Source organism: Lathamus discolor, chromosome 12 (genome assembly GCF_037157495.1).
Source record: "Lathamus discolor isolate bLatDis1 chromosome 12, bLatDis1.hap1, whole genome shotgun sequence".
Lineage (NCBI taxonomy): Eukaryota > Metazoa > Chordata > Aves > Psittaciformes > Psittacidae > Lathamus > Lathamus discolor.
In genome coordinates this window covers 3,468,700-3,492,896 of record NC_088895.1, presented here as the reverse complement: position 1 = coordinate 3,492,896, position 24,197 = coordinate 3,468,700, and the positions used below count along the sequence as shown (strand labels likewise).

The 24,197-nt window shown below is 42.8% G+C and overlaps 1 protein-coding gene across 1 annotated transcript; it reads right to left on the bottom strand.

Annotated features, from left to right (window-relative positions):
* On the bottom strand, nucleotides 1-20,536 carry SUDS3 (SDS3 homolog, SIN3A corepressor complex component). The gene is made up of 12 exons (XM_065692525.1): nucleotides 20,284-20,536; nucleotides 18,721-18,790; nucleotides 17,666-17,721; nucleotides 16,888-16,959; nucleotides 14,598-14,617; nucleotides 13,900-14,056; nucleotides 11,266-11,361; nucleotides 9,283-9,344; nucleotides 8,409-8,430; nucleotides 7,608-7,713; nucleotides 3,824-3,908; nucleotides 1-1,881 (listed from the first exon to the last, which is right to left on the bottom strand). Exons 1-12 carry the CDS (start codon nucleotides 20,447-20,449, stop codon nucleotides 1,783-1,785), a joined length of 1,011 nt encoding a protein of 336 aa, XP_065548597.1. The 5' UTR covers nucleotides 20,450-20,536; the 3' UTR covers nucleotides 1-1,782.
* Between the last annotated feature and the right edge of the window lie 3,661 nt (nucleotides 20,537-24,197).

The window sequence follows — 24,197 nt, the reverse complement described above, 5'->3', positions numbered from 1 at the left end:
TCCTGCTATTTACTTAGCACTTTTTATTATAAGAACTATGATGTTCGTTTTAAGGCTCAGTGACAAATCCCGTTTGGTACATCATCACCTTGTTAAAAACCTGTCACACGTGCAGAGAATGTGAAGTTACATTAAGTATGCTGTTAACTTGACAAAACACAGCCTGCTGCTTTCCACCTGACTAACGCTGCAGCAAAGGGGGCACATTTTCAAGGGGTGGGAAAGAGACACCCTCTCCTTTCCTCATCAAAGCTTCAGATCCAGTTGAAACTCTAAACACTGTAAAAATAGGTGCCTCAGCTGCAAAGGCAACACATCAGAAACTCAGCCATAACGCTCCACTCCAGATCCACGTACATGCATCAGTTATTGGGATGTGACTGCCACCCAACTGCAGTAAAGGAAAAGAAATGGAAGCAGTCATTTCAAATACTCCATTTATCCAGATAGGGAAGAAAGGCTCGACTGACACTGAACAAACCAAAAAATGCCTCAAAGTGACACATGTTGAGAAAGCCAGAAATTACAGTTTCTTGTCCAGGAATCAAACGGAGCACAAAGTTCTTTTGCACAGAAGGCAAAGATGTGACAGCACTGCCAGTGAGTGCACTGTGTCCTTTGTGCCAATGCAATTACACATGGTATCGATGGATTCAGCCATCAGCAAAAGACTGGGAATAATGAAGGAATGAGAGTCAGATCCTTAAGCATCTTGGGGGTACGTTTACATCATTGAGTGTTATCACTTGTGCTATTGGATGGCAAGTGTAAAACCAGTTATCTTTAGTATTTAAAATACCCTTCAAAGGGAATCTTTGTGTGGCATTTTAGGGAATGAAGGTTTCAGCTACACACCAAGAACATGTCAATGCTGCTTCCTACTTTGTAGCAGGCTCCTTTGGAAGATGCAACAGATCTGGTACCTTCTGTCAGCAGGATTCCAGCATAACCTGTTACTCTATGCATCCGTGAAGTAAGTGGAATTTACCTTTCATCTTTCTACGTATGCAAGTGATTATACTCATCCACACAGTTCATACAGTCTCCCTATCTGCAAAGTCCAGTCAATTAATCCTTTGGTTTACACTCATCAGCCTATTTCAGGTAACTGACTTCTGCAAACAGACATACTCTTTGCTTGTTCATTGAAGGGTTTTTTAATCTGGAGAGAAAGGGAAGCTTCCCAACAACCAAATGTGGCTTCTTAACCACACTGAAATCAACTGGACTTGCAGCACTTCTCAGCTGTTCGCACGCTCCTAAAATAGCCTCAACACTCAAGTCTTTAAACACTTCATCCAATAAAGCTCATGTCAGATACAAGGTATTATGGATGCATCTCAGCTGCAGCTGAAGCCTGGGAAGATTAATCTCCTTTTGCCCAACATCCCGAGCCTTGAAGGATAACAAACCCAAAACCAATAACTAACTGCAGGTCTTGACAAGCAAAGCTTCTTCCACGGCCTGATTCAAACATAAATGTGACGTCTTCAACATACAAGTCCCATCTGCGCACCATGAAACAATGCTGAAAAAAGTATGATGCAAAGTCTTCTTAAATAGCCCAAATATAAAGAAAGCATACGGAAGCTTGATGCAAAATCCAGGTAAGAGTCCAGGGCAGTGCTTTTGTATCACTAAAGATTTAAGGACTACTGGGGATTATGTGGCCAGCCACAAACTGTCTTGTAAGAGGTCATGACAGTGTCCTCTGCTGCTGAGTGGACAGACTGCCATTGCCCATCAGAGGTTTATAAAAGAGAAGACCGAGGAAGAGCAGAGTCATGCAGCCGATCGCCGACGAATGACAAAGACTCCCCGCTGCAGCTGTCCCAGATAGATTCTCATCTTTGTGCTGTCACTGGTTTTCCTCACCCAGATCTGCATGAAAACAAAGGAGGTGTGGGGGGGAATAAAGGCAGCAGGGAGATACATTGCGGGGAGAAAAAAGGAAAATCCACAGTAAGCAAGACACAAATAAGTCAAGGTATTCTTATTGTCAGATCTCTCTTACTCAGGGTGCCCAGATGATTTAGCTTTATCCCTTCTCCCTCCACACAAGACATTTGCAACCTGAGTAGACAACCACATAAGGTTTCCAACTTTATCACCTTAACTTCCTGCATCCAGCCACTCTTTCCAAGCATCATAGAATCATCCAAAAAGCAGGTTTCCTCTTGTTACAGTTAGCAACAGAACTCTGGCATTAAGCTTCACCTAATCAAGAAGAAGTCCCTCTAGATCCACAGATCATAAAATTATCTATCCTGGGATTTGCCCAGGCAAGTAACTATTAGTCAAATGCAAAGCTTATTCTGATTTTGTTCAGTGAAGCATTTCTCACAGTATATGGAATAAATTGTATCTGAAGATAAAAAGGCCTTTTTCTTTTTAACACCTGCATGGGAAAAGTATTTTTGTCTCCAGTATTTCCTACTGCAAAGAATTATAAAGTTAATGTTGGCATGTGATTTGGGGATTTCTTTAGATATATTCAGATCTATCCAGATATATTGGCTACAGGCCTGGCACAGTAGATTGATTTAACTCTATTTTAATTCTAAATTGACTTCACCAACAGAAGCCCTTAACATATTAAATATTTGCCTGCATTTGTACTTCAGTTATTTCCCCAGAGCAATCAAAATCCACAGTCGTTGATATTCATCTCTCTACTGCAACACTCCCAAGAATTTGGCACGTTTTACTAACCAGCATTCCAGAACCTACAAACTCTGAGCAGCTGTACAGAACAGCCACCACGTACAGTTTGACACTGTACCACTAAACCAACTGTCCCACTATAGAGTGGAATTGATGCAATGGTAATTAACAGATTACATTCCCCTCAGGTTTTGGGTAACATGCTCCCAAAAGACAGAGTTTTCATGTAGTAAGTTGAAAGTGGTAACTTTGATCCAATTAGGAGTACTACATCTTTAACATGTCCACATCCATTAGCACACCACTACTACTTTAGATAAATAATCAAGCGTTGATCTCAACTGTTACTGCAAGGGGAACAGTTGTGGTACAAAGCATAGCCCATATGCAACCCATTTTGTTGAAAAGAAAATATTTTCCCTTAGCTGCCAAAACAAATTAAAGTTACTTTACTGGCTGATTGAAGAGAAGTGCATTCAAGTCTAACATCTCTTTCCTTGAAGCATCTGGAATCTGGAAGTAAAGAAACTGCTCCCTTTGCCTGACTGATGCACTGCTCAAGGACTGAGCTTCTTTTGTAGCAAGATTCACATCAATTTTGGGCACACACCTCCCTTCACCTGCTCTTCTAAGCTTTAATCATTAGCCACAAGGCAATTGTCTCAGAGCAATGACTCACCTGCCCTAGCTCCCACGCAGGTGATGAACGCTGCCAGTTTACAACATACATACTCAAGTTAAAGGAAGAATTTCCTCCGCTTGTACCAAATGAATTTGGTGACAATGTTTTTCCTAATCCTCTTCTGAATTCCCAATGGGATATTTTATTATCTTTGCATTAATAACTATGTTCTTGAAATAATGGAAACGGAACTGATGGAAGGTAGTGCCAATGAAATGCAACACATCAGTTCTCCCCATTTTTCCTGCCTACCAAACTACTACTTGCAAAGTGTAAGATCACTCTTTAGAAAGAAAGTCTCTTCTTAACTCAAGAGATTGCTCAGTTTGGTTTTATCTTGGATTTAGCCTCTTTATACACTAGACAGCTATGTCTTTTCTGAAAGCAATACTGATTCCATCTTTGTCCTTAACTACCTGCCCACAATGACCCACCACACCTTTCCCCACTCCCATGAAAACCAAAGCAGCCCACTACCTCATTGGCACCCACAGAACTGATCACACAGCTGATCTTAGTGTTCTCTTTAGATTCCAGGTAAATGGCCTGGCTCTTGTGGTACCTGCAAAAAGAAAGAATAAAAAACCCAAAGGAAATACATGAAACCGTTAGTTGTCTAAAGACTGAGAAAAGAAACAAGTAGTAAGATTGATACAGCAGAGCCCCAAACCCCAAGACAGGAGAACACTCACTGACAGTAAGCCCAGACATTCAAGAGTTAATCAAACTGGCCTTTCACATGTCATTCAAAGAACAGATTTCAGAAGGCAACTCCATATTATGCCTGATAAGACAGAACATATCACAGATGCTTGAAAGTTACCCACATTCCTCAACACCAAGTTACTAGTGCACCACCACCAAAATAGACTTCATTGAGTAAATACATGTATTGTTTAAACATAGGCCTCAAGCTTGTAATACTGTTATATTTTGTGAAAACACCCAAAATGTAAGTGATGTGTAATTGGCTCTGTCAGAAGCTGCCATATAGGAGGAGGCTGTGTCTAAGCATATGCATTTTTGCCCCTGGTATGTATTTCTCTTGGTGTTACTTTGTATAGAACAAAGCAAAAACTTTGGGTCACTTGATTTCAGTCTTGCCTTCTCCACAGACCATGTTTCTGGGAAGTGCTGCAAGGTGTGCTGGACAAAACTGCCTGGTCTCAGTTTCTTCTGTTCCATAGGCAGAACTAATTACACTGAAACAAGTTACTTGCAAGCAAATAATCACAGCACCAAAATGCTTTACAGTTCTAAAAGCAGATTTCCACCTTTACCCAAATCGTGATGTGCTTTAGATTTAACTGAGCAATTCAAGTTGCAGAGTCACTGTACACATACTTCCCCTCAGTAACTACTCAGTATGCAACTCCCTGCAGTCTGATTGGCTTAAAGCCATGTCAAAATGCACAGATTTGCATAATCTTTACCATCATTCCTACAAAAACCATACTGTAAATATGGAATTCTTCCAATAGTTTATTTCACAACCTCTTCCGACTGGCTCATCTACTCACACTGCTTACCAGTTTCAAGGATAGAGGCAGCTTTCAGCTTTCCAAACACACTAATTACAATGGGCTGGGTAAGGTAATGAAAACCCCCCGAATCCTACTTCCTTTAGACACCTGTGCCCAACCACAACCCCTTCTCCCTCATTTTAACAGAGAGGATGTCAGTGGGATTCAGAACAATGCAATAGCAACAGTCACCCAAGCCAAAAATCTGTTTGCTGAGCCCAAATGTCATTAATGGATCTTAAGGAATGGTTTAAACTACTACAAAACCCAGACCTCACTAAGATAAGACATAAAAGTCTCAGCCCAGCAGTGCCTTACACCATGCTGTGTGTGCTTAAGCAAGGAGAATTGATGAGCTTGATACCATCAGCGCACAAGCTACTGAGTGCAGAAGATATAAATACAAACGACAACTCTCCAGTGTTATCTGTGTCTGCACAGTTAATGAAGTAGTTCTTCCACTCAAAGCTGTGAATTCCAATGTTAATGCAGGATCTTACATTACAAGTACAATCCCTCAGTAAATCTGTGTTAGCTGTGGACAGCAGAGCAAGGTAACAAGTTAGTTCAGCACTTTTTCATTGAAGAGCTGTCTTGGGTGCACACAGAGATGGGTCAGCTGAAGGTACAATAGCCTGGTACACCTCAGTTGCATGTTCTTGTCTCAGCCTTTTGCCATGTTTCTATATACAAGGGGCACAGAGGAGTGGAACTAAGAATACTTCAGATGAAAAAATGTAACGGAACTGAAGTTGGCTTTCAAGACCAAGAAAATGCCAAACAACTCTTGCTTTTGCAGTAGATAAAATGCACTGCAATACTGAGGCAGTGCTGAGGAATAATTCCACTTTCTGCTACAAAATATTTTGGTGAAAGGCCAAGATTTTCAGCTGCATCTCCCTCAGAAGATCGAAAGAAATCACTCTGCATCAGTGTATGCAGACAAAGCTAAAAGCAAAACAATAGTGAACCGTATTTCAGGATCTGATGGGGGGCATGGAGCAAAGTGAGGATAAAAAACCTGAAGTCTAATTCCACATCCATCTGAAACTCCCTAAATAAAGACTCCACTTTGGAAACATGGCTGTCAAATGTCTCCGCAAGACCCTGGCGAGCCCATTACTAGCCTTAAACATTCTCTGCTTTGAGATAATGGTCCTTCATGGCTAACAGAAAGTAGTCGCTCCTGAGCTGTCAGCTTTATTATTGCTGGCGCACACCAGCAGCTACAGTCTTAATATACTTCAGTAAAAATTACCCTCCCATTATCAAGAGTTACTTCATTCTTTTAAACTACCAGCTACTTTGCACAAGTACTATTGCTATCAATCAAAAATAATCTAAGCAGGATTACTACAGCCAAAAAGAAAGGTAAAATACTTATCTTAAACTAGCCTAAGAACAAGGTAGACAGGAAAGGTCCTGACTGGAATTTCTGGCAGTGAGACCTCCCATGACAACTGAATTCAGCAAGGTGAAAATAACTTATGTGGTTTATGTTCCAACTAGCTACCTTTCAGAGAGAGGTGATGTTATTGAGAGATTTATCTGGGCTCAGGGAAGCTCCCCCAGGTTTGAATTTGGTGGGAGTTTTACTGACAGGTTACTTCAGATTCCGTCTTCCCTTTTCTTTTTAAATTAGATTAAGTTTTTACTTATGCAACACTTTCAGTACTGACCATGCTTAAAAGCTCTAAGGAACAGCTTAGTCATCTAAATCACTTTATGCACACAAACGTATGAAAGCTAAAAAAGAACTTAATGAATTTGTGAAACAAGCAGCATGTTCAGTTGCTTCATGGAAGTTTAAGCTCCAAGCAGCAGCTTCTCTCAGAGCTGTGTACACCGAGCCCCTGATGAAACTTCACTACAGATGATTAGAAGTTAAAACTGACCAAATGCACAAGATGGCTGCTGTGGAGAAAACAAGCTTCACACCTAACATAGCCTGTGATAGAATTACAACCTTGTCACCTCTTATTTGGGCCACTAGAGCACTAAAATAAGCTACAAATAAGCATGCGACTTGCAAATGGCTTTCTGCTCAAGGAGAATGGCATTGTGCCCTTGATGATTCAGTTTTGCATGTCTCAGGTTTAAAACCTACGAAGATTTCTCTGCAGAAATTAATATTTCCCTTGCATTTTGTGAGGCCTGCACAGCTATATGCCCATAACATTCCACAGAGTTAAATCCAGCCAGCAATTCTGAAGTTGCTTCTCCCATATGGGTTTGATCTTTAAAGGTTATTTGGATTTATTAGAAACATTTTTCATTCAGCTCAGCTGGTGCATGACACTTCTTCTGCCACCTCGTGGAACGATGGGCTGCTGTTCTACAAAACAGAGCACCAGGATTGCAAATCCATCACTGTACCTGCAACCACAAAGTATCTGTATCACAGCTGAGTGGCTTCGCTGCTGCATCGCGCCGTGTCTGGTGGTACCTCTCTTACCTAAAATTAGGTTTGACAAAAAACGTTTCCCAAGCACCACTGACTCCATGGAAAAGATTTAAGTGTCCTTTCATTCAAGCCTGTAGTTATTCCTGAAAGTCTGTGAGGCCTAAACACTCCATTATCACTTCTGATTTACCAAAGTCACCATGATTAGCCCTCAGAGGAAGTGGCTAGCCTCTGCTTAAGTGTTTTGTCCTTACATTCTTTTATTAAAGCAATTTCTCTCTGCAGTCTGTGTCTCCTCACTACGCAACACTGAGACTGATAAACCAGAACTTACCATCTCTTATCATAGTAGAGTTTTCCATCTTCTATCCGGGCCTCAAACCGCTGTGCTGGAGACTCTGCTGGTGTAGCTGGGAGGTGTTCAGGAGAGGAGGGAGAAGCTGAGAACAGGAGAGAGACTGTTTAAAGACCACCACACAAGCAGCATATCCGAGTGCAGAACTACAATTAATAAAGTCATATTAAGCAAAAATAAGAAGCCATAAACTCAATTTTTCCCTCAGAAAAGTATTCGCTATTAAGATGAATACTTCATCCCAACTCTGCCTTGAATATACAAATCGTAAGTCACTGAAATGTAACATTTATCTGAACAAAATGTTAATAGAAAGGTGATAGATATCTTTGCTTTTAAGTCTCATCTATAGTAGTTACATAGGGTCAGACTTACTTCGGCAAGTCAGTACCACTGTCCTGAAATAGTGCACAGACACATTTAGAGAGCTAAAGGCATGGAACCCGAGGTTCTCAACACCTCCATCTACCTGACCAGCAGGCAAGCTGCCGAAATGCATCCAAATATAACAGAAACACCTCTTTACACACATTGTTCCATGCCCAAATGTTTCAGCCACTAAAAGATACACATGCCTCCCTTCCCAACCCTGACAAGCTACAGAACAGAAGAGACTTCACACAGCATCCATTTGCTGCAGTAGCTGCACAAAGAACAGCAATTACACAGTCAAAACAATTATACAGTCAAAATCCACAGTCAGCAATTATATAGTCAAACAGCCTACAATATAGTTGTCTGTTCAACTGTGAACAAGTTGCAATGCAACTGCTAACTCACCTGGTCTCTTGGGTGATTTAAGCTACATGGGAAGAGAGCAAAGAAGTGTTAGAGATCTGATGTGAGCCATACAAGTCTGCAGTTATAATTTCAGATAGCCTTATTTTAAATGCTTTTCAAAATGTACCATTATATGACATAAGACCAGCATGCTGTGAACAGCCAGAGGTGCAGATAATCAGTATCATGATACAAAAGGTCTGTAAGCTTCAGAGGATTCAGATATTCCACTAAAGACAAAACCAAACCCATCTAACGCTGTTTTTTAACATGATCCAACGTTTCTCAGGGTACATGAAATACAGGAAATAAATCACTAGAGACACCTCAACAGCTGGCACAAAGCACATGCTCCACCACCATCCTCAAATGCCTCTATTAGAAGAAATCAGATAAGCCTTAAAGTGATTAGCAAGAAAGCAGTAAGTTAATCCAATCCAGAAAAGCTATCAACTGCACCCAGTGCAGTTTGCTGAAGTACTGTGATAGTGGGGAGAAAAAGGAAAACAGGAAAAACCCACGCCACACTAAGGCCTGGAACAAAGGCAGCCTCTGATCACAAAGAGAAACACAGCAACATCAGCTCAGCCATGCGGAGGAAGAAGCTCCTTAAGGCAGCTCTTCATTTGGCTCAGACAAAAGGTAACATTTTTGGATGACAGTCATTTTAATTAGGTTAATTAAACCTCTTGAAGCACAAGGGAGGAGATACCATCTTGCTAAATCTTTATTGTTACTTCTGAAAGCCTAATGGGATGAAGAAGCTCCACATCTTGGGGAAGAACACAAACCAGAAAGCTCTGTTCTCTTCAGGGGAAGGCATTAGCTTTCTCTTTCAAAACAAAAGAAACCCAAATCAAGCCATCAGCCCTACCTTGTTCAGTGTTCTCAGGTCCTCCATTATCTGCTCATCAGTCAACAAGTAATTTAGCTGAGGTATCCAGAATTAAGGTTCACATAAGCTCTTGACAAGCAAGGTTAAAATTAAAGGTCAATGACAGTCATTTCACTTGACTAAACGTAAGCCAAAAGGATTCTCTAAAGTTGCGTAAGATTGTAGTAAGTGCCATATTTGAGCTTTTTTTGTCATACGAGTTACTAAAAGTTCATCTCCACAGAGCTTCGTATTTAGCAGCAAATAGAGTGCAAAATCATTTTAACTTATGCAGACGTAACCATCAGTGGAAAACCTTTAGTGCACTGACATTTACTTTATGGAGGCATCATCACTAGTGTTTTCCATGGGTTTCCTCTTGCATTTCTGCAGAGAACAATGTGGGAGCTCGAACAGAACAGACTCGCTTCAGGTTTTGTCCAATGAATCCAAATCCCACCCAAACCTGGGAAAAGAAACTTAGCACTTTACAACTCAGTATGCAGAAACAGAGAGGTAGGGAAAGAGGGGAAAGATCCACCAGAAAATAAGAACCAGAAAATAAAGCCAGGTTCGAAACACATCCTTGTGTGGATGAGGATGAATGGGAGTCTACCACTGACCTGAAAACAAACCCAAGATCTCAGAACACAGAACTTACTGTATTAAAGCTTTGCTGACATTTTGTGTACTTGCACACTCACATCTTCCTTCTTCCTCTGCCTACTGTTCCTCTGTCACTTCCACACTAGAAGAACCTAGGTACAAAGGAGGAAAACACGACCCAGCAGTGGACCCTCCCTCCGGCTTTAATCCACAGTGTTTCTTCAAAACAGCCCTTAAGTCGAAAGTTTTCAAAGTAGTAAAGTTAACAATTGCTGGGCTGCACTTTAAGGCTTTTAGTTCTGATAAGACTTTAATCCTCTCCTTAGTGAGGAAAGGCAGACGTTGTTTCATGCTGTGGCTGCCGTATCACGCTCCATTACGAAGTCATGTTCACTGGGAAACTCATTTATTTTGGATGAAATAGGGGCACTAATAGATTGAGGTTTGGGTTTCCTGAAAGAGTGAACAGAATCTCCAACCAGAAAGAGGTTAATTAAAACTGGAGATGCTTGTGAGCACCCCACATGAATGATAAGAGTTCAAGGTGTGATACTGCCTTAGAAAGTGGGAGTCACTCACAAGCTGCAAGATAAGGCTTTCTTAATCTGATTTAAGCCATACAAGTTTGGAAGCTAATAATAAGCCTCCGCAAAGCAAATATCATTGCCTTCCTCTCCAGGTGAATCTAAAATACAAAGAGAAAAAGTGCCTAGCATCACAGTAGAGCTAAAAAAATACTTTCAGAAGCTAAGGAACGTTTTACTTCTAGGAAACATGCAATAAGGCAGCAGGATTACGCATACGTGTTTCTCTCTTATGCACAATATATAAAAACAAGATGGATTTTCATCTTTCTTTATTCAAAGAACAAAGCTAGTAGTCCTTGCTTTTGCTATGCATCTCTCTGGATTAGAGATCTGAAGCCTTTACCAGTAATGGAAAAACTAGTTTGATATAACAAACATGAGCTTTCTGGCAAACATTTTGTCACATCTTGAAATGAGAAAAGCTTTGGCTCATGTATAAAACCATTTACTATCAATGGAATCCATTACCTCAGCATTTATGTATAATGCTCTTTTAAAGTTTTCCCTTTGTGAAAAGAATTGCCTGAAGAACTGAAAGTATTCTGACTAACAAAACAAATAAGCTAATGAAATAAGTTATCTCATGGCACTGTGAAGTTTAAGTCAGGATACCAAGTGATCTCCAAAGGCTGGTTGTGTTATAGTAGTTTATCACACATTATACAGGACAAATTGTGCTTCAGTATTTCCTGTATTAAAATCTCATCCAAGCACCTAATTTCATTTTCCTTCCTGTACGAAACACCAGAGGTGCAATATAACAGCCTCCAATGGCACTGTGAAAGGATATCAGGGGCAGGTTTCCTCCTCTTGTCTGGGATAGGAACTGGATCATTTGGTCGCCGCCTCAGTTTTCTTGTCATAATAGGCTTCACTTCCATTGAGTCTGTAGAGTAATGAAGTTGGAGAGCTGATAAGAACAGAGGGAAGGGACTAAGAAGCAGCAGTTTTCTACACAAGGCACTAGGAAAATAAATCTTTCCTCTTTCATACAGAAAATTGATTTTCTATTTTTGTGACCGCTTCCAGCATCCAGGCTGGAACTGCGGACAGCAAACCCAAGTTCTTTTTCACACCAGGTCACTGTTTCACATGCTGCAATGCCACAGTTACGGCTCTCATTTACAGGTGCAGATAAAGAGCACAATGATGCTACAAGGATTCAGGGCAAATTTCTTTACGGTTAAGCTGCTACCTGCTTTTGAACACATCATTTAAAAGGCAAAGTTCGGGAGTCGTTTGATAACAAAACCTGGACAGTTAATAGCATGGAAAACATTAGCTACAAATCCATTGCTCTTTTTCTTGCCTTCAAGCTGGAAAACTAGCTTTTTATCCAAGGAATACAGATAATTACTGCTCCCAAGCGTGAGACATGTCTGCTGGAGTCATTTTAAACAAATAATATTTCAATTCAGATAATCTGAAAATGTTTCAAATTATGATTAATGAAATGAAGCTAATTAATAACATGCAGAGCAGCAGTTGACAGGAACTAAACTGTAGCATATGCACTGGGAAAGAAGAAAACATCTGTTTAACATTGAAACACAAGTCTCATCACCAAGTAATTATGTGAAATTACAGTTTGTCCAAATGTCTACAGGCAGTCTTAACTGCGCTACTTCAACCCTCACAAATCATTCCTTAATTTACGAAGATATCTTCAATTGGCAACCAAGAGACCACATCTTAAATGTTAAACACATCATCTCACCTCTCTATGTGCTGAGAAGTATTTGCTCATCTTGAAATACACCTGAATCACATCCTAAGCAGCACTTAAGTCTATGAAGCCTCTTTGGCTCCCTCTAGACACTGAAACCTTGAGCAAGATACATACGTTCAAAACAGAGCAGATGGGGTTTTTCCTTATGGCAAAAGTGAACAATGACCACACTACACATCAAGGGAACAAATGCCACAATAAAAGCTTTAAACAATAGTAAGATGAAATGCAACTAAGTGTATGCCAAAGGAAACCTGAACTCTAGGATTCAAACTCTAATTTGAAAAACACTGAACATTAACAGCCCTGCAAGACACTCACTGTGTTGAGTTGAACATAAACCACTCTCCCCATCTGTTAAGACCAACTTACAAGAGCCTAAGAAGAGGGGTTTAAAGCACGTACTCAAGGTGATACACAACCAAGTCAAGGGTTTTTTTCCTGTTTAAAAACTAGTTTCAGATGAGTTGTCAAAGCAGTTCCCTGTACTGCTTAAAACGTGGATAAGGCAGAGATCAGTTTTCTACTTTATCTTAGCATCCTGTATCTTAAAATTGTGACAAGTCAGCTGAAAGTCAGCACCAAGCAAGCTTTCAAAAAAGCCACAAAAAAGCCCCTAGAGCTTGAATGTCTTACATTTACTGATGAAAATTTCCAGAATTTCAAGAGTCGAGAGATTCATCAAAACTTCCTAAAGGAACTTCAAGAGTGACATCAACAGATTTAACCTAAAACACAGCCTTGCATGAGGCTTAAGAGTTAAGAACCACAGTGTGTAATGCTCCAGAATGACAGGCAACTACTGCAACCTAATGAAACTGCAGTGCTCCCCGTACTCACAGATGATCCTCTTCATTAAAATTCATTAAGTTTAATGGGTTTAAATAGGGGAAGTTCAGGTTGAATATAAAGAAAGAAGAGTGGTCAGGCACTAGAACAGGTCACCCAGAGAAGTGGTAAATGCTCCATCCCTGGCAGTGTTCAAGGCCAGGCTGGACAGAGACTTGGGCGACATGGTCCAAGGTGAATTGTCCCTGCCAATCGCAGGGTGCTGGAACTGGATAATCTTAAGCTCCTTTCCAACCCAAACCATTCTACGATCCTATAATTCATCAGGCTGCTAACTTGCATCCTTGCATATGCTGAGCTTCCATAGGTTCTAAAACCCATCAAGTCCACACCAGTTTCAGTAGCTTTATTTCCTAGCCTCCACTGTTTGATCACAACAAAATCCCTTCTAACAAAATCACACTGCACTTCTGCTAGCCTGGAAGGAAGGAGATGAGAGAGGGCTAACATGCAGAGAATGAATTTCTTCTCCACAGTTACCTACCTGCCTTTTCCTAGAGCTGTATTTGATGAAGCAGCTCATCTCTGCAGGACACATTTTCCTGAGGAGGACTAACATGGTCCCCAAATCAGACTACTAAATACTACTTCTTCCTCAGTCTCCCTTTAACATAAGAATTCGGAATTGCAGAGTTACCAGCTCACAGAGAAACTGAATTCCTTTAGACTCCTAAAACATTGGTATGCACATTTCCAAAGGCAAGATCTACTCAAATTCTGATATGGAGAACCTTTAAAGCCTTCACAATAGCTGTCTGTATAAAACAGCATTGCTACCCTGGTATCTTTCTTTTCTAAGCAGTAGCAGAGTGGACAAGACAAGACGGAAGCCTCTCTTGTTTTTACCTCCTGTTAATTCCATGGTTAGCTTTTCATTCTCAATCATCTTCTTTTTCTCTTCCAACTCTGCAATCAGGTTTTCCTTAAGCTCAATTTTCTTATCTTCAAACTCCTTTGCTGCTGCCTTCTTTTCCTTGACATAATTCTTCTCTACCTGATCTGTCTAATGCGAAAGAACAAAAAAGTTAACTAAGGAACCAATGACAAGTTAATGATACCACAAGAGCTCCTTTCAACTGCTGTATTGATTAGCTTTTCAGTTCATAACTGTAGCTAGTTCTAAAGATTATCAATATTCAGAATCAACAGAAAACCATCTAAAAATTACTTAAGTTAGCAGGACTACACTAGCAAATGAATTATTTTAAGAAAACATTCTAATGTTGCATAACAAAGAGCCTCTCGCAGAGCTCTTCAGATTTATAAACAGCACTATCATTTATCACATGAAACAAGCCACATGCACAGCCAGCACACAACAGCCCAAAAGCAAATAATGCTTTTCTTTCTATTTTAATGAGAAAGTACAGAAATTACCCATGGCAATACCAGAAGTAGACTGTAATACATTGCAAGTTTAATACATTGCTAGTGCTAGCTAGAGGAAGATTTAAGCCTTCTGGGAACTACTAGTTGATGAAACAGGAGGTTGATACCTCTCCCATCTAGTTAACATTGATTTTGATAAATTAAAGAGTACTTACTTCCAGCTGGAGGAATAGCTCTGTAAGACAAGACAGACATTATTTGTTATCTTCAAAGATGCACAAAATGACTTGCCTAACATTTTAAGTCATCAAATATCACAGCCAAGAGCGGCAGTGAACCAAATTGGGTACATACTCACCCAACCTCTACTCTCACTTGGCAGTTTTAGGCTGAAAATAAAGTAGCTATGAAAAAACTCCACAAAAGTACATTGCTAATTGAAGTTTTCTACTGATTGTCAAGTAGATTTGCAAAGCTTACACTGCAGAGTTCCACACTACTCAGTTTAGCTACTAGTCCCAGCGGTACTAAGCACACAGTCCATCTTTCTTGCAGTTTGATTACAACCAGTTATTACTAGATACAAACCCCCCAAGCAGAAGCTTGAATCATGGAGCTGAATGTGTGGCTGTCAAAAAAGAAAATAATCATAGTTTAATCCAATTTCATGAAGTTCAGCAATGACCAGTTCAGAAATCATCCTGCTGGAAGATTCATCTACTCAACTCACATCTCATTTCAGGCTCTGTATCACTGAAGATTAACTTCTAACACAGGGCAATGTGTTAGAGTCAAGTCATACTTATGGATGAGGCAAATGGATTTCTGGTGTGAAATAGTCCTGCTGTTGATGGATGTGCAACTCCTACCAACTTGAAATTAAGAAGGATGGGACCCTTCTCATGTTTCCTGGAGGACACAATGCCCAAAACAAAGCTTTCGTTCAAGATAGTGGCAAGAAAAGCCAACTAAGGCACCTGATCAGTCCCCAAGGCACCATATTTCACCAGCATATTAAGCTTTAGCAAAACCTGAACTAGTAAAGACTTCTGTGAAGATCACAGGTTTCAGGTATCTTGGTGCTCCTACAAAAGGCTATAGTAGCAACACTGTACTACCATGCTTTTTTATATACAACTTTAAAAACCAAGATCATAGAAACCAAAGATGATAATGGCCAAATAAAAAAAAAAAAAAAATCAAACCTTTGTTTGCAAAAGGCTCTATAAGTTGCGCATGGAAGCGGTATTATGGAGGTAATCAAATACAGGTAAATCTGAATCTGTTGCTTTATATCTGAATTCTCTAACAAAATTCAACACCAAGCCCAAAACACACACACGAAGAAAAAACCACCCAAGCAAACAAAACCAAAACAAACCCAAAAGCTAAACGCAGGAAGAACGTAAGACACCATTCTTCCTGCAGTACCAGGCAGAAAGTGATCCTCATCTGCCCTCCTGTGGAAGAAACAAGGAGCTGCAGCACTGGTCTTTGCCAGCCAGAGCTACAAGTTTGCAGTTAAATCTTACTTCATCAAAACAACCCAATCTTGCAAGAATGCAGCTCTAGGGCGGCAGGAATTCATCTCAGAAGAGAGATTTCTGTTAAGTAGTTCAACTCGCTTCAATTCCTCAAGCAAACCCTTTACCATCACAAGCACTTTTAGAAAGACACAATTGACACTACTCCAAGGTTGGAGTATGTTAGCTATAATAAAAGTGCCACTGCCTCCCTGTCCTATTTGCCAGGATAATGGCCCAGGCACTACAGGATTCATCCCATTTTTCTAAAGAAGGAACAGCTATGCTTCCTATTTGTACTTAACAGCTTCTATAAAACACCCTGCTGCAGTACCTGAGAAAAGAAGCCACTGAAAAGAGAACAAGGAAGAGGGAGAGTAAGCAAATGGATCTGATTTCTATGCAGTAACACAATAAAGGCTACCTAGAAAGGCTGAGAGTTAGGCACCTTAACTTAGGCCTTCGCTCCTGAAACAGAGAGGAACACAAAGTGCAGGCAGCCCAGTCAATGGCACAGCTATAGAGACTAACAGTTGCAGCAGCAAAACCTCTGCAGACATTGCTCCAGGGCACAAACCCAGTCTTTCGGAAAGAATGTAGTCCTAATCTTCCATCCAACACACTGAAAGAAACAGCAAGGCAAGCTGCACTAAAGAACAAGCTAAAAAGGGGGACTAGGTCAGGCACAGTGCCAGATTAAAAAAAAAAACATTTTACTTGTGCTTTTTAACATAAATGAAAACTAAAACTCCCTATCAAGCATTTAGGAAACAGCCAAACAATGCTGATGAAAGGTTAAAAAAAAACATCAAGAGAGATCCAGTACACTCAAAAAGCCCTACACTATACCCTCAGAAGCAGAACCACCCTTTGCTCCACTAAGTTCCATTTCTTTGAAGGACAGAACTACTATGATTTTCCTTCAGGTGTTATAAAACCCATTACATTTGTGTACAGCATCTTAGAAGAAAATTCAGCTTACCTGCATTTCGTATCCTTTCTTTGTACTGCTGGTCCAACTTCTTCATTCTCTTCTGATACTCCTGAAGAGTACCTAGTTGAAATCAATTTGTTGGAAGCAATGTTACGTTTTCTCAAGGAGCCATACACCACTTGAAACACAAATACTAATGTCTGGAATCAGAAAACTACAGTTCTAGCTTAGCTTACTTTGATAAGCACGTTCCCTGGTTTCTTGATTCAGAAAGTAAATTTTAAGAAATGCTTTAGTATACAAAGGCTTTAGTATACAGAGACTTAACTAGAAGTGTTTATAGGGCAAAAGGATGAGAAGTGGCAGTCCAATATCTGAAACAGACCTACAAAGATGCTAGAGAGGGGCTCTTCATCAGGGACTGTAGTGACAGGTGATGGGCTCAAACACGGGAAGTTGAGGTTAGATATAAGGAAGAAGTTCTTTACTGTGAGGGTGGTGAGGCGCTGGCACAGGGTGCCCAGAGAAGTGGTAAATGCTCCATCCCTGGCAGTGTTCAAGGCCAGGTTGGACAGAGCCTTGGGTGACATGGTCTAGGGTGAACTGTCCCTGCCCATGGCGGGGGGTTGGAACTGGATGATCCTAAGGTCCTTTCCAACCCAGACCATTCTATGATTGCACGACTTTTTCACTCAGCGGCATGACAGAGAGACGCCATTCAGTGAAGGATCCTGCTTACATCTTTCAACCCCCTCATCCTTCTGTGACCTTTGCAAAGTGCTGAGAACTTTTCAGAAATAAAAAAGCTCCCGACTTCAAAGCTCACCTTCCTGTAGTTGTTGTAACTGCCTCTTAAGAGATGCCAGTTTGTCCTGATACATCCTGCAAAGAGAGACAGCATGCAGCTTTACTCTGAGAAACAAGCATAGAGAGCTTATTTCACCATCTGTTTAAGTTACAACATGTTTACATGGAATTAAAAACCTTTCAGGAGAACTTCAGGAGACAAACAACTAGAATAATATGATTCAAAACAAAGGTTAACATTCTCTCTACAAACCTTACCACCCCCACTGGTTGTACAATGCATCCAACCAATTATTTTGGGAGCAGTTCAGGGTAAAATAGGGTTTTACTTATTTATTTTTTTATGTTGACATCTAAAATGACATTTAGATCTACAGATGCCAGAAATTTTACACCAGAATCATTCTGCCACTTTGTCAAGCCTTAATAATTTGTGTGTTAGCTCCCTACTTATAAAACAGATGTTTCCTCACGTAGGTCTTGAGATTATAAAAGACCCCAAAGCCTATTCCTGGTGCTGTTGCAAACTTGTGTTTCCTTCACCACATACCCATGCTTTAACACAGGCCAAGTCTTCCTGACCTGTCCAAAAACGTGCCTCTGCCAGCTAGCGAGAGCACAAAATACTGCAAATACACCTGAATACCAAGGGAAACTATTTCAAGTCTCCCAAAAACCCATCATCTTGGACAGCATTCTATTGTTTAAGGGGTTTTAATAGGCATCTTGCTTTTTGCTTGGCTTATATAAAGTAGATATTTCATTTTATTTAAGGGATCTGTCTGCAGCAGGATTCATTTGCAGCAAAAGTCAGCTGCTCCCAGAAACTCCTGTTCCTGTGTCCAAACCAGCAGCAGCACTAGTTTCTTGAACACATACAGTACAAAGAAAGTAACTGAGGAGAGAAGATACACAAGTATATGGACTCGTTAGCTACTGCATTGAGCTAAGCACTTAAAAACCCTCAATCTTGGCCCAAAACTTTGCAACGCTGTATTAAAAACAAAACCCAAACCAAAACCCATCAACCAAATAAGCAGATTACCTTACTTTTGATTACAATGGGTTACTTACTGTTCTTTCATTTCCACAAAGTCCTCTTCCTCATGCTTTGCCAGGTCGGTTTCACTGGCATCCTCAGTGTCTGAATGAGGTAAAGAAATGACTTCTTAAAAAAAACCCAAAGTAGTCTTATTTACAAACAAACTCCCCAAACCTCAGGCAATTTAACCTCAAATACACAACCAGATAGATAGGCCTCTGGAGAGATGAATTCAGAGGTGAAATGAATCTCTTGTCTCTCCTGGAAGGTAACCAATCTAAATCCTCTGGTAGTTCTGCAATGAACTGTTACACTGAGTCTAAACAACTTCAGCTTAAGATAGTCTGGCAATTTCTTTGTGGTTTAAGACAGCAGGGTCTACATTAAGGCTCACACATGGAAATGTGAGACAGGAACAGTCTGAAGACTCTGAAAACCATTTCACGGGCTTATTCCTATAGTTCCACCCAACGTATCTGGAAGACAATGACTGAAACAGCTGTAACTCATTCTGCATCTTGACCTGGACAAACATACTCCAACTAGATGCTGTTAGGGTTGACCACAAAGGTCTCACTAAAGGTAACAAGGGTCTGAACTTGGCTTCTCAGCTACACATCACATTGAAGTACTTCAACATTTATACACAAAGACAAGCACTACCATAAAGATACCCCCATTTTTATGAATAGATAACGTAAACTACAACCAAATTATACCAGTATGGGACTGCTAGCTTTCTGCTATGCCTTTTCAGGCTTCTCTTTATAAGACATGGGTAGCCACTAATGAATTACCTTTCCTCCCGAAGGACAGCTCTGTGCCTCCAGCTTGGAGAAGCTGTGGTAGGCAGGGTACAGCTGTAAAGCCTGAACTACAGCTACATTCCCTACATATTGACAAGGGGGACTGGCCCCTTAAATCAAACCTTACTTGGTTTTCTTTAAAGCTAGGAACAAACGGGTTTAAACATGCAGGTATTATGATTCTATTTTATGTAACAAAGATAAACCAAAAAGTTTTAGCTGCAAAACAAAAAAAAAATACTTAAATGTCCAAGTCACCACAAAGGACTTCGGTTTACTCCCCATGGAGCTGCACACTGCTATCCTTCAGAGAGATCAACAGGTCCGGCTTTGGGACCGCACTCCTGAATGTCCCAGACGTGATGGAGGCCTGGCTGACAGAGCAGCAGGCACTGCCCAAGGGCCGTTCTTCATCTCCTTTGTTATTTTACGCATCCCACACCGCAGGATACTCCGGGTTTTACCTCCATTCCCCCTTCTGCACCGCTGTCCTGGCTCTTCTACAAAGCCCCTCTTCCCTCTAACATCTCGCACTCCCTTCTCTGCACACCCTAACGGCCTCCTTTCCCCTTCCCACCACAGATACCTCCCCAGGCTCCACACCCCCACGGCCGCCTCCTCAGCGGTCTCCTATCCCTCACCTGGGAAACCGCTTCCATCGCACCTCTGCGCCCGCCTTGCTGCTCTCCCCCTCCACAGGGAACCGCAGCCATCCAACCCTTGGCGTGCTCTCCAGACCGCTTCCCCACCCTGCCAGGCCACCGCAGCGCACCCCTCCGCGCTACCAACCCTCATCGGAGTCGCGGGCCCGAGCGCTCCGCTCGCCGTCCTCCTCCTCGGCGCTCTCCAGCTCCTCCTCTTCGTAGTAGTCGGGGCCGGGGGGCATGGCGGCGGCGGGCGCCCCGGGCGGGGTGGGGGCCGGCGGCGTGGCGGACACCAGCCCAGCCGCGCTCATAGCGACGGGACGAGGCCGCCGGCGCTCCGGTAACGCCGCCGCAGAAGCCCCCGCCGACACTTCCGCTTCCGGGCGGACGCGCTGCAGACCGGCGAATGCGGCGGGCACCTAAAGAGGTCCTTAGTGGGGTAGGGGGGGGTGTGGTGTGGAAAGGGTGGAGACGCAGGTTCGAGACCCGGCACCGCCGGATGAGGCTTGAGCCGAGCTCGCTGCGGGCTCTCGGTGCCAGGCTTCGGGATAAAGGGGCTTTGCCCCGGCCTCCGGAGACCGCGTTGTCCGGTTTTGCCACCAGGATGGCCCCATCTGCTGTGAGAAGCCGGTACTGCAGGATGCAGACCCCCGCCGAGGATAGGGACGGTGCTGTAACTTGTAAGGGCACTTAAGTCCCCTCCTGCCAGTGTCTTTTATTTTTAATACGGGAATTAACTCCTGTTCCTCCGCACTCTCAACACAGCCCCGTCACCGTTCTGTGATCTCACATTCACCACGGGAAGTAGCAGCTTAATGCCAAGAAACAGCAGCTTTTGCAGAAGCAGGTACAGGTTATCGCCCTGACGAGGCACTGCCACGCGTTTAAGCACCAAGACACAGATCCTGCGGTGAGATTCGCACACAGGAACCCTTCAAACCAGGATCCCACCCCATATGTGAACACCTCCCTTTCAGTATTCATTCCCATTTCAGGCTGAATGTCTCATTTAGCCCCTTTTATGAAGATCTAAGTCACCAGGGAGGAACTACGTAGCCTTGCTGCCTCCAGCAGAGCCACACTAGAACTTCCCTTAACAGCTGTGAGGTGCCTTCCTCAAATGAACAACTTGCTTGCTGAGACACTATAAACACCTCACCAGGGAAAGAAAAGAGGGCTTACGTAAAGCAGGACTGAGCTCAAAAGCATTGCCAGGCTTTTACAGGCTCTCTGAACCAGGCGTTCAGCAGCTGCGAGGAGCTCCAGGTCACATTCCTTGCTCTGGAACGACTCGTAACAACACAGTGTAGGCACTTTGCTTCCCTGCAGCTCGCCCCAAAGGTCTATTTGCCCTGACTGATGATGCTTAGCTCAGAACACTGTGCCAAGCATGGTCAAAACTGCCTTTTCCAGGAGAAGAGGCCAAAAGCCAACACCACCGAGAGCACCTCCCAGCACTCAGTATCCGATTTAAAGCAACCCTTCACCTTCTGCCTTGCTCAGGGCTGCCCGAGGCCAAGGGGAGAACAGGAAAGGGAGTGGTGGCAGCTGCCACATGGCAGCAGTGAGCTGACTGGATGGACACTGCACCCAGTGCCCATGGGGTTGTCCTCTCCCCACCTGGCTCCAATTGTTCAAATAACTTTCCCAAGTCGTAGGGTCACACAGTTAAAAACAAAGATGGGACTGGCTAAAGCCCTCTCTCAAAACTAACCAGAGCCCCCTTAATGCCTTGTAAACACTATTTCACCCAGTTCATCCCCATTTCCTGCATGTGTCTCTTCATCTTTCCAACATAAGAACATGGAGCTGTTGGAGCAAGTCCAGAGGAGGCCACAAAGATGCTCCTGCAAGGCTGGTTCAAACCACTGTGGATACCAAACCAGTTGCAAGTGTGTCTGAACCAAGGCTGCCCTTGTGAGGTTAATTTACCCCACATGACACTGCCTCAGCACTTTGCAGAAGCTCATTTATCCCCTGAGAGCATCCCACCCCTCACACATCACATAAAGGGCTGGTGCATTTGGTAATGGGAGGGCACACGGGAACCCTTTGAACTGCAGGAGTTGTGAGCAGCCAGTAACAAACTGCACACAGCTGCTGATGCAAAGGTTTTAGCTCATTCTGTGGTCGCCAATGGAACTGCACTTGCTGCTGCTCCCTCTGGACTAATTCCTCATGTTTAATATTAGCCTTCTGGAGACACCCTCTACTGTCATCTCTCAGGCATCCAGTGGGAACCCAAGGGAGGAGGTTCAGCTTTAAGGAATGCCCTGTTTCCCTTACAAATGCAAAATCTTAACTGTCTACACCCCAACGAGCTATCAGGGGAAGCTGGAACTTCTCTGGCAAGCTGTTGCTCTTGGCTCGTGTCTTCATTAAAGCTGGTTCTCTCACCCCAACTTGTTCATTGTTTTATATACATTCAGTCTGAAGAAAGATTCCTGCTTTGTCAGCAGCAGCTATTCACAGAGCAGCTGACACAGAAGTCACTTTTTCCTTCCATTTGTAAGAAACAGAGAAAAAAAAGTTATGAAGCTCAGCTTATGAACACAGATCGTGGCGGCTCATTTATTGTATAAATTAGATGACTGCAATGAGGAAACGTGTAATACCAAGTACCTTGGCCTTTGAAGCACAGAATGCATACCAACACCACCAACACCCTTCGCCTGGAACACATAGCTTTAAAGTTTCTGTACCTTAAGTTTCAAAGAGCTGTATGATGATGGTGCTATGAGAACAGTTGTTAGAAACAAGTTAGTAGAGTGAGGTTGTATGAGGTGCTGATGGAAGATAAAGATCTGCTCCTTCAGTTTTCTTTAACAAAAAAAAAAGGCAAGCAATTAAAAAAGAACTAAAAGGGAATAAGCCACTGTGAATCTCTAACAGCTATAAAGAACTGTTTGCTTCTAGATTCAGGGGCTGTAGAGGAACACAGTGTGGCAGAAATAGCATTAAACCACCTTACCCTGTCTCTTCTCTGAGCTAAAACCAGACCTCTTAACCACTGCTAATGCTCCTTCTTCTCCTTTGAGGCTTTTCCTCCTTAAGGCAATATCACTGCTAAGTCAGACCACAGCTTTCCGGGTGGGTTTTTTGTTACTAGGAATCTCCTCCTGCTGTGACCCGCCACAGCATCCACCGGCATTGCCAGAGCTCCCCTGACCCTCTTAGCAAGTATTTAAAGCCTCAGAGCAGCCTTTTTACTGTGGCTAGCATTACTCTTCACACACCTGAGCGCACTGTGGGCCCTGACACCACCCAAGAGACACAAACCCGCCCCATTATGGCCTCGGACACGGCCCACCACAGGCCCTGATGGGACTCATAGAATAGTTCGGGTTGGAAAGGACCTTAAGATCACCCAGTTCCAACCCCCTGCCATGGGCAGGGACACCTCACACTAAACCATCCCACCCAAGGCTCTGTTCAACCTGGCCTTGAACACTGCCAGGGATGGAGCACTCACAACCTCCCTGGGCAACCCATTCCAGTGTCTCACCACCCTCACAGGAAAGAATTTCCTCCTTAGATCCAATCTAAACTTCCCCTGTTTCAGTTTTAACCCGTTACCCCTTGTCCTGTCACTGCAGTCCCTGATGAAAAGTCCCTCCACAGCATCCCTATAGGCCCCCTTCAGGTACTGGAAGGCTGCTATGAGGTCCCCACGCAGCCTTCTCTTCTCCAGGCTGAACAGCCCCAACTTCCTCAGCCTGTCTTCATACAGGAGGTGCTCCAGTCCCCTGATCATCCTCGTGGCCTCCTCTGGACTTGTTCCAACAGTTCCATGGCCTTTTTATGTTGAGGACACCAGAACTGCACACAATGCTCCAGGTGAGGTCTCACAAGAGCAGAGCAGAGGGGCAGGATCACCTCCTTCGACCTGCTGGTCATGCTCCTTTTGATGCAGCCCAGGATACGGTTGGCTTTCTGGGCTGCGAGCGCACACTGCAGCCGGCTCATGTTCATTTTCTCATCGACCAGCACCCCCAAGTCCTCCACAGGGCCACTCTGAATCTCTTCTTTGCCCAGCCTGTAGCTGTGCCTGGGATTGCT